The 11,090-nt window shown below is 47.2% G+C and overlaps 2 protein-coding genes across 2 annotated transcripts in view; one reads left to right on the top strand and one right to left on the bottom strand.

Moving 5' to 3' along the window:
• Nucleotides 1-4,355, bottom strand: part of Nxn (nucleoredoxin) — a 160,876-nt gene extending 156,521 nt beyond the window's left edge. Inside the window, exon 1 of the mRNA XM_026780594.1 lies at nt 4,283-4,355. Coding sequence (XP_026636395.1) covers nt 4,283-4,285 — 3 coding nt within the window. The 5' untranslated portion in view covers nt 4,286-4,355. The remainder of the gene's footprint in view (nt 1-4,282) is intronic.
• A 299-nt stretch (nt 4,356-4,654) lies between these two features.
• Timm22 (translocase of inner mitochondrial membrane 22) lies at nt 4,655-10,692 on the top strand. The gene is made up of 4 exons (XM_005349517.3): nt 4,655-5,063; nt 7,106-7,302; nt 8,261-8,333; nt 10,183-10,692. The coding sequence occupies exons 1-4, from the start codon at nt 4,826-4,828 to the stop codon at nt 10,257-10,259; spliced, it is 585 nt and encodes a 194-aa protein (XP_005349574.1). The 5' UTR covers nt 4,655-4,825; the 3' UTR covers nt 10,260-10,692.
• The last annotated feature ends 398 nt before the right edge of the window (nt 10,693-11,090 follow it).

Raw genomic sequence — 11,090 nt, 5'->3', positions numbered from 1 at the left:
GCGCACGCCTTTAATCCCAGCACTCGGGAGGCAGAGGCAGGCGGATCTCTGTGAGTTCGAGACCAGCCTGGTCTACAGAGCTAGTTCCAGCTCCAAAGCCACAGAGAAACCCTGTCTCGAAAAAAAAAAAAAAAGAATGGCGCCTACAAAGAAAGTTCCGGAAGTTCAGACTTACTTCTCTCACACCAAAGACCATGAAACATTAATGAGTCTGAGTTCCAAGCATAGTGGCACATGCCTTTGACCCCAGCCCTTCGGAGGAAGGCAGATCTCTGTGAGATGAGGACCAGTGTGGTCTACATAGAGAGTTCCAAATCAACGAGAACTACACAGTGAGACTCTGTCTCAAAAACAAGCAAAACCCCAAAAATGATTCTGAGGGGGCTGGGGTTCAGTGAGTTCAGTGAGTAAGAGCACTGGCTGCTCTTCTAGAGGACCTGAGGGCAGTGCAGTTCCCAGCACCCACAGTGGATGTTTCACAGCCACTTCTGACTCCAGACTCCAGTCCTGAGAATCATTCTTCTGGCCTCTGTGGGCGCCTTCATGTGTGCGCACACACATATGCACACACACACACATATGCACACACGCGCACACACACACATATGCACACACACAAGCACACGCACACGCACACACACATGCACACACACACATATGCACACACACACATACACACACGCACACACACACATATGCACACACTATGTAACCAGGCTGATCTTGAACTCAGAGACCTGCCTGCTTCTGCCTCTCTAGTGTCGGGACACCCAGCAAAAAACAAGAATGATTCTGACAGATCACTTCTAATTAAGAATATGGAGTCGAATTAAGAATATGGAGCCAGGGGGCTGGAGAGATGGCTCAGAGGGTAAGAGCACTGGCTGCTCTTCCAGAGATCCTGAGTTCAATTCCCAGCAACCACATGGTGGCTCACAGCCATCTGTAATGAGACCTGGTGCGTTCCTTGCCAGCAGTATATTGTATGCTTAATAAATAAATAAATCTTAAAAAAAAAGAATATGGAGCCAGGTGGTGGTGGCACACACCTTCAATCCCAGCACTTGGGAGGCAGAGGCAGGCGGATCTCTGTGAGTTTGAGGCCAGCCTGGCCTACAGAGTGAGTTCCAGGACAGTCAAGACTGTTTCACAGAGAAACTCTGTCTCAAAAAGCTAATAATAATAGTGACATGGCCGGGCGGTGGTGGCACACGCCTTTAATCCCAGCACTCGGGAGGCAGAGGCAGGCGGATCTCTGTGAGTTCGAGACCAGCCTGGTCTACAGAGCTAGTTCCAGGACAGGCTCCAAAGCCACTGAGAAACCCTGTCTCGAAAAACCAAAAAAAAAAAAAAAATAGTGACATGGAGACTTCTTATTAATTATAAAAGCTTAGCCATTACCTTAGGCTGGTCCCACTAGCTCTTACAACTTAAATTAAACCATTTATATTAATTTATGCTCTGCCACTTGACATCACCCCTTTTCAATCTTGAACCTCCTGTTTCCTCTTTCTGTCTCACCCACGACTCCTCCTTTCTTCTTCCCAGAGTCCTCTCTGTCCCTGGAAGAGACACCTATCTCTCCCTGCCTGCCTGTTGTCCATTTCAGTTCTTTATTAACCCAATCACAGTGACACATCTTCACACAGTGTAAAGAAATATTCCGCAACAAGAATCTGAAGCAGCAGATGCAATTTCATTTGGGTGCTAAAAGATGTTTCTGGGAATGGTTTGAAGACTTGGGCAGGAGGCAAGAAAGTAGCAGTCTATTGACCATGAAATGATGGGGGATAACACACCTTCCATGCCAATGGGTACCAAAGCAAAGGAGTGGACTCAAAAAATCAGTGTGTGTGTGTGCACGCAATGCAAGGAAAGTATGATTTGTCTAGATGGCATCAGGGAGGGCAGGTATGGAAGGGTGTGTGTGTATGTGTTTGTGTGAAAAAAGTTCTTAGTTCTCCTGTAGCTCCCATTTTTTCTCCAGTGTCAGAGGACATTAAGTGAAAAAATCATCTGTCCAGGGACTGGAGAGATGGCTCAGCAGTTGAGATCCCTAGCTGCTCTTCCATAGTTCCTGGCTTCACAACCATCTATATAATGCCAGTCCTAGGAGATCTGGTGCCATCTTCTGGCCTCCAGGGTACTACACACACTTGGTGCACAGATGTACATTCAAGTAAACACATATAGGCATAAATTTAAAATAAATAAAATCTAAAACTAAAGGCACTTGCCCAATACCAACTGTCTACAACAGCTTAGTCACCGAGGCAGCATCGGCTGGCACCTACCTTCTGCCAGTCACGGGGCTTGTGAAACGTTCCATTGATAGCATAGGCATACGTAGCTCATGCCCAAATGCAATACTCTACACTCAACCTGGGCTTTCCCTCCCCTCTCTCCCCACTTACCCCCTCTCCTGTTTTTGTTTTAAGCATGAATTCGATTTGTAGACCAGGCTAGCTTCAAACTCAGAGATCCATCTGCTTCTACCTCTTGAGTTCTGGGATTAATGGCATGTACCACCAGAGCAGGTCCAACATGGACTTTCTCAACTTGAGCTATTTCTTTTCTTTCTGAGCCCCAGCAGCAGACAGCACCCGAGAGAAGCACAGATCAGCTAGGGGCTTATAGATACCGGGGAAGACATAATTAGGCTTTCTCCTAATTCACCACATGGTCCCCAAGCCACCCACCATCTTGAGTTTTCTTTTTTGGTTTTTCGAAACAGAGTTTCTCTGTAGCGTTGGAGCCTGTCCTGTAACTAGCTCTTGTAGACCAGGCTGGTCTCGAACTCACAGAGATCTGCTTCCTTCTGCCTCTCGAGTTCTGGGACTAAAGGTGTGTGCCACCACTGCCCAGCTTGGGACTTTTTTCTTTCTCTATTCCTGAATACTTTTTCTTTCCTTCTTACTCCACGTCTGGCTGTGCAGCTGGGTGCCTGGCCCCTGAAGTCCTCAGCCTTCCTCTCTTGTTCCCAGATTCTTTTCTCTCCCAGATTTTTCCTCATGTTTATGTTCTCTGCTGCTAGCCCCACCTATTTCTCTCTCTTGCCTCGCTATTGGCCATTCAGCTCTTTAGTAGACCATTGGGTATATTAGACAGGCACAGTAACACTGCTTCACAGTGTTAAGCAAATACAACATAAACAAAAGTAACATATCTTAAAATAATATTCCCCAACATACCAGGCTTGCCTCAAACTCACAGAGATCCACCTGTCTCTGCCTCCTGAGTGCTGGGATAAAGGCGCGCACCGCTTTCCAGATCCAACTTTGACTCTTAAAATCTTTGCATGAACTGGAGCCCTGGCTCACAGTTGTTTAGAAGTGACTAAACACTAATTAACAGAGGATGAACCAGGAAGAATAGCAAAGTGTCAGAGTTGTGTACGAAGAAGTCTAAGAGCAACTGGAGAGGCTGCCGCAAAAGCAGGAGAGAAAGCTCAATCAAAATTGAGGAAATCAGGCTGGAGAGATGGCACAGAGACTAAGAAGACTTGCTGTTCGTCCACCAAATTTAGTCCCCAGCACGAATCTGTGGCTCATAACCACCTGAATTCCAGCTCCAGGGGATCTATACTCTTTTCTGGCCTCTGTGGGCACCTGCACACGCACACACTCATACGTGTGTGTGTGCGCCACACACACACACACACACACACACACACACACACACACTTTAATGTTTCAAAAACAGCCCTGACAAAACATCAAAGGAAAGAGTGGCCGATGTGTCACATACAGCCGAGAGGTTTAGGACAATTTGACAGCTAAGAAACCACTGGAAACTTCAGACTTAGCTTGCTTGATGGCCTGGTGGGGGCAGAAGCAAGAACTCAGAGGTTTTTAGACACCAAACATGCATCTGTAACCATTTCTGGTTTTATGAGTGCTTGTCTTAGCTAAAACAGAGAAAGGAATTGTCAGCCTGAGACTGAAGGCATAGTGTGGTGGTAGAGCTTTTGCTGCGCATGGATCAGAATCGCAGCTACCACAGTCTGCCTTTCCCTCATGTTCTCTTCCCCTCCTCCTCACCCCCTCCACAATCCCCAATGTTTATTTATTTAGTTAGTTAGTTCTTTCAGAACAGGGTTTCTCTGTGTGGCTCTGCAGACCAGGCTGGCCTTGAACTCAGAGATCTAACTGCCTCTGCTGGGATTACATGTGCCACCACCACCCAGCTCTTTGTTGGTCCCTTCTTTCTCCTCAAAGGTATAATAAAATATCTATTAAACACCTTTATGCCATGGTTCAACATTTGCTTGCAAAGCACGTACCATTATTTGATCGCAGAATACCAACCAGCCTGTAGTTCTACCTGACTGAGGTGGCAGGATCTCTGCAGCTTGACATGGCAACAAAGCGGGCACGCACGCCTCCTGCTGGATGTTCAACAAACTGCAGTCTAGCGGGAGCCCGGCCTTTCTTCGTCCGCTACCAACTAGAGCTTCTTTCTGGAGGAAGCGGCCGGACGAGCGCACGCACAGCTTTCTGGGAAATGTATTTAGATGTTTGAAGTTAGAACTACAAATCCCGGCACGCACTGCACTGGAGTCACCTAGTTGACAGGGGTGATCTGGAGACCCTGAATCTTGTTGTCAGTCTTTTAGCAATGCCTTACAGACTCGAGTCAGTATTTACAAGAGGCTCTGGGGAAACATTGTAACTTCCTTGACGCTGGTGCACAGGCCAACTTTTGCTACCGCAGCTTCCTCAATGTGGCGAATCTGCAGCTGCGTCACGATGGCTGGACACCTAGGCAAGCGTGTGGAATCTGCTGGGGGAAGTAGGACGCGAAAGGTTCTAGAGCTCCTACCGTCATGGCGGCGGCTGCCCCAAAGGCCGGGGCTTCAGCTTCCGAAGCGGCAGCTTCCGCTGAAGCTCCGCTGCAGTACAGCCTTCTTCTGCAGTACCTGGTGGGTGACAAGCGTCAGCCCCGGCTCCTGGAGCCTGGCAGCCTGGGCGGGATCCCGAGTCCCTCCAAGAGCGAGGAGCAGAAGATGATCGAGAGGGCGATGGAAAGTTGCGCTTTCAAGGCTGTGCTAGCCTGCGTGGGAGGTGAGGCGAGGCTCGTGGGACCCTTGGGAGGCTGAGGACTTGGAGGGCCTTGGGGTTCTTTGCTAAGACCCCGCGCCTGGGAGGCGAATCACGTGTGGGTCTCTACCTTGATTGCCCCCAGACTGCCTCAATGAACCCGAAGATGCCTCTCTTAATCCTGGGGTTAACATTCACTGTTGGGAATCGGAACGGAGAATCAGAACTACAGCCAGGGCATGCAGATTGTTAAGTACCTGCCTTTGTTCATTCATTTGTCCATTCAAACAGTTGTGACTTAAGCAACTGTCGTGTGCTGGGCAGTGGGAATATGGGTGACAGTGACAGGAGCCCTGATAGAGAATTTTTGGACCCCGGGCAGAAGAGTGCTGCAGACACATAGGGCATTGCAAATGCAAAGGTCCTCAAGCCAGAAGTTTGAGGTTCCAGCACTCGGGAGGCGGAGGCAGATGGATTTCTGTGAGTTCGAGGCTAGCCTGGTCTACAAAGAGTGTTCCAGGACAGCCAGTTCTACGTTATACCCTGTCTCAAAAACCAGACCAAACCAAAAACCAACAACAAATGAAAAACTTAAGGCCAGTGTAATTAGTCGGCGTGGGGTGGAATGGGACATTAGAAAAACAAACAAAAACCCACTAATTAACCTGGAGGATTTGAGAACGTCCAGCACTCTTCCAGTGTGCAGGGAAAAGGGTTAACTAATTGTAGATGAGTTTACATTTCTCGGGAATGAAAAGCATTTAAGAAATCCAAATAGCAGGAGTTCAAGTCTTAAAACATGGGGATAAAGAGGCAATCCGATCTCAGAGTTCCAGGCCAACCTAGAATATATAGTGAATTCCAGGACAGCCAGGAATTACATGATGCAGACACTATCTCAAAAATAAAAACAAAACAAAAAACAGACCAAACAAACAAAAAGCAAATCTCAAGTGTAGTAGACAGAAGAGAGAGGTTTGGAGCTGGAGGGATTGGAAAGTAAGACATTTGGGGAGGGGAGGTGGTGTCTAATTTCACTGAACTTACATTGATCTTGTAAGACGTCCATGCAGAAATGGCGAGGCAGAAAGTGCAGATGGTAAAAAGGGCTTGCTGTGCATGCATGAAGATCTCAGTTCAATACCCAGCCTCCCTGTAAAAGCCAGGTATGGCGGGGGAGGTGGCTCAGGCCTCTAATCCCAGCACTAGATGAATTTGAGGTCAGCCTGGTCTACATAGCAAGCTTCAGGACAGCTATATAGACTATACAGACTATGTCTCAAATTGATAGATAGATAGATAGATAGATAGATAGATAGATAGATAGATAGATGATAGTCATGCAGCATTGGAGACAGTTACTTCTCTGAACTTTAGTTTAGAGAGGACAGCTGGGTGGTAGTGACACACACTTTTAATCCAGGCACCTGGGAGACAGAGGCAGGTGGATCTCTTGAGTTTGAGCTAGCCTCTTCTACAGAGTTCCAGGTCACTCAGGACTACATAGTGAGACCCTGTCTCAAACAAACAAAAAAGCTAGATAGGGGCTGGAGGAATGGCTCAGTGGATTGAGAGCACTGACTGTTCTTCCAGAGGACCTAGGTTCGGTTCCCAGCACCCACATGGCGGCTCACAGCTGTCTGTGGCTCCAGTTCAGGGGATATGATACCTTCATACCAATGCACATAAAATAAAGTTAAATAAATTATATAAAAAAAAGGCTAGACAAAGAGAATAACACCTACTTCCCAACTTGCTGTGACAAAGAGTTTTCCAGAGTGTGTGGTGACACCATCGGTGACGGTTACGAATGTTGGCATGGGTAAGGGAATGGTATGCAAAGTCAGTAGCTGAGCTTGAGGGTGGCTGCTCTACAGAGAAACAGGGTTAAAGCTGAAAGACTGGAAAATGAAGAAGAAAACCTAGAAGAGTTGGGGGGGGCTGCAAGTGTGACTGTGGAGGAAGCAGGGCTGAGACTGAGTGGTAAGAGACTAAAAAGGCCGTCTTCCAGTATCCCAACATGGTAGTCCGGAGTGTGCAGAACTCTTGTCTCTGCTTGTTCCTAGGATTTGTCTTGGGAGGTGCATTTGGGGTCTTTACAGCCGGCATTGATACTAATGTAGGCTTTGACCCTAAGGACCCTTACCGGACACCAACCGCAAAAGAAGTTCTGAAAGACATGGGACAAAGAGGAATGTCATACGCCAAAAATTTTGCCATCGTGGGCGCCATGTTCTCGTGTACTGAGTGTCTGGTAGAATCTGTAAGTGCCTCTTCCTTCCTAAGAAATCCCTCTGCTGCCATCACACACCTTTTCTGTCTTCAAGTTACAATCTCTCTGTAGCAGTGGCTGCCCTAGAATGGCTCCGTAGACCAAGCTGCCTCAGACTCACAGAGAGCCGCCTGACTCTGCTTCCCTAGTGCTGGAATTAAAGGCGCGCACCACCATTTGCAGCCCGTCACACAGGAGCAGTGTTCCTGGTGTTCTTCCTGGATTGCAGATTAGCAATGTCAAGCCTTAGAGAGATGTGCTCTGTGTTTGTCACTTCCCAGAGGAGCTGAAGCAGAGGAGCATGAGATCTGGGCCAGCCTGGGCTACATAGGAATACTTTGCCTCAAAACAAGCATTTTAAAATGTCAAAGTTTGGTCTAGATTAGTCTCTAATTGAACTCTTTACATACTTATAATACGGGGTTTGCTTCTTTTTTTTTTTTTTAATCTTCTATAGGCAAAAAGTGATCTTTTTCCCTATTTATTTGGTGCTGGGATTGAATTTGGGGTTTTATGCACAATAGGCAAGTGCTCTACCACTGAGCCACATCTCCACCCAGGTTCATGTTTTATACTGGAGAGGGCCAGTGAGATAGCTCAAAGGGTTAAAGCACTTGCCACCGAGTTCAATCCCTGGGATCCACATTGTGGAAGAAGGTCTCTGACCTCCACACGTGCTCACACACACAGAAAGTAAATAAAGAAGTAAGATTTAAAAAATTATACTGGAGAACATAAGTTTTAATTATCCCCCAAATGCTTGACTTGACTTCAACCCTCTGGTGCCACCTGCAGGAAACATGTATAAGCACATGTAACTCTTAGGAGCTGCCCTTTTGAAAACTAAGGGTTTCCTTTGGGTAGGAGTAAACTAGGCAGCAGGAAGCCTTCCTCAGCCGTGTGGCCTGGCTTGTTTCCCTGGCTCTAAACAGCATCTCTCCACCCACAGTACCGGGGAAAGTCAGACTGGAAGAACAGCGTCATCAGCGGCTGCATCACCGGCGGAGCCATTGGTTTCAGAGGTTGGTAAACAGCTCTCGAGTGGTTTTCTTTTGTGGTCCAGGACAACGTGCTGATGTTGACATTTCTCAGCATGAGTGTTCTAAGGATGCTTGATATTCTTCCCTCTGACAAATAAATCCTGGCTGCTTCCATGTTCTCTTGGTTCTAGGAACTTTAATATATATCCATTTACATTAGGCTGTCTAATCCTTGGCACTCCAGAGATTTTGGACCAGATCAAATCTTCCTTTTTAAAAACTATTTATTTTTATTTGTATGGGTGTTTTGCCTGCTGTGTACCACATGTGTGCCTGGTGCCAGAAGAGGGCATCAGGTTCCCTGGGTTGGAACTACATGTGGCTGGTGGGAACTAGACCTGGGTCCTCTACAGGAGGAACAAATGCTCTTTTAACTGCTGAGCATCTCTCCAGCCCCCAGATAAATCTTTGCTGGTGTGTGGAATGAGATCATGTGCATTGTGGCCAGATGCTTATAGCTTTTGAGGATGGGATGACTGAAAGTGTCCCCTGCTGTTCTCAAAAGCATGGGGAAATTACCCATGATTAACCATAGAGCTAGATCTTCCATATTGAGTGCGTGAGATGATGATGTTCTCATGGGAAGTAGTATGTTGGCATGCAGGATGGTGCAGAAGCCTAGCTAAGTCACAGCCCCGAGCACTCCATCTGTCTGCACCTGCAGGCTGTGCTGAGAGTTCATTTCCTGCCATTTCAAGTGTCTGAACATTTTTCTTAATTGAATACTGTTGTCAGGGTTTTGCTTGTTTTACAGTCCTGGGAACCCCCAGGTCCTTGTAAACACTAAGCATAAATTCTAGTACTGAGCTACAGCCCCAGCCCCAGTGGCCAGTGTTAATTTTGTATATGAATTTTAACAGCTGTGTCTTTCTGCAGTTGGGGACTCTTAAATTCCTGCTGATTGGAATCTAAGTACACACTGGGCATGATGATACATGCATATAAGCCCATCACTCAGGAGGAGTCAAGAGACCTTATCTCTAAAGACCAAGGTGGGGGGGTGGCTGGTTGAAGAAGTGGCTCGGTCCAGTGGTTAAGAGCATGTACTATTCTTACAGAGTTCAGTTCCTCAGCCTCACAGCTCTCTGCAGCTGTGGCTTCAGAGGATCCGACACCCGTGTACACATGGCATTTACACACTCACACACAAATTTCAAATACAAGGGGCAGAGGGAACGACAGAGGAAAGCTAAGTGCAGCCATCCTCGAATGTTAGACTATCAGCTGGAAAGAAGCCAGCCCTGACTTCCTTCCTATTCCAGTGTGGAGCATTGGCCTCAAGGACTTGAACTTTTCCTAGAAGCAGCACGTATTTTTGGGCCACTCTCCATCACTCAGTTTGACTTACCCGAAGCAGAAGCCTCGTATCCTCTGAGAGCCAGTGGTGTGCTGTCAGTAAAGCTGCACTGGCTCCTCACTGCCATGCGTGGTTGGCAGAGCAGCTTTTGGTCTTCCTGTAGTGTAGCTTTTTCAGGGCTGCTTTGATCACCTTCCCAGGAATTTATCCCATAAACACATCAGGGTATAAGGCCTTATGCTTTCATTTGATTTCAAGGGCCACTTGCCTCAACCAGTTTTCTTGACTTTGAGGGGCTAGTTCTATACAACTGGAAACAGTAATTGTCTGGAATGAGAACCAAGCAAATGTATAGTTAAACGAAGCACAGTGATTTGGATGGAATATGCTGCTTCATTGAAATCTTAATGAGACACTGAGTTTGAATGATTGAACATGCTTAAATTGGTTTCTTTGCATCTGTAGTGCAAAATTTTTGGAAGTCCAGTATAGCACCTGTTACTATGGTAACACCTGCCCCTGTTTGCTTTGCAGCTGGTGTGAAGGCCGGGGCCATAGGTTGCGGAGGTTTTGCTGCTTTCTCTGCTGCAATCGATTACTACCTACGGTGAAAGAAATGGCCTGAAAGGAAGGAGGATGCCGGCCACTTTCAGGGCTCTTCTATGGAGCAGTTTCTACACGCTTGGCATTGCTTCAGGGGCGAAGCCAGTTGTTTCCTCCACAGTTGGTTGTGTGGGAGAACCACCTCATTGTTCTCTGCTTCCAGCCACTGGAGCAGCCATACTTTTCTACTTCTGAATTCCAACCAGGTTTTTCAGTGTAGATGGTATGCCTCCTTGCAGTGAAAAGATCAGGAGGCAGTGTGTTGACTGTTAAGAATTGAGCTCGACCCAGGCTCAGTCCTGACCTCACTCAGCTCGTTGTGAACAGGGAGGCGGCAGTGCCCATAGTTAGGAAGCTCTTCTTCCTTGAGACTGTGTAAGCATTCGTCTTGAGTACCAGGACAGGGCAAAGTAAACTTACGCCATCCAGGCAAGTATAGCATTTCAGTTAGTGTCTTTGCTGTCCTTGTTAAAAATAAGTATATGGGGGCTGGTGAGATGGCTCAGTGGTTAAGAGCACTAGCTGCTCTTCCAGAGGTCCCAGGTTTGGTTCACATTGTGGCTCACAACAGTCTGTAACTCTAATCCCAGGGGTCCAAGGCCCTCTGAGGGCACCAGGCACCACCTCATACATGTAGGCAAAATTCCCATTTCTTGGTTTTCTGTTTTAAAGAGCATATGTACTGTTACAAAGAGTTTATTTTTTTTTAGCTTTTGTATCTCCCACAGATGTGGAGAGATTGGAAGACAGGGCTTGTGGAAACTGCACCTTTGTCACCAGCCACTGTCAGCTAGGCCTCTCCCCAGAAGCAGTCTAGCCACATTCTCAGGTGCACTGCA

This window comes from Microtus ochrogaster, chromosome 7 (genome assembly GCF_000317375.1).
Source record: "Microtus ochrogaster isolate Prairie Vole_2 chromosome 7, MicOch1.0, whole genome shotgun sequence".
In the NCBI taxonomy this organism is placed as follows: domain Eukaryota; kingdom Metazoa; phylum Chordata; class Mammalia; order Rodentia; family Cricetidae; genus Microtus; species Microtus ochrogaster.
Note: the sequence above shows the minus strand (reverse complement) of the source record. Positions and strands in the feature narration are given on the sequence as shown.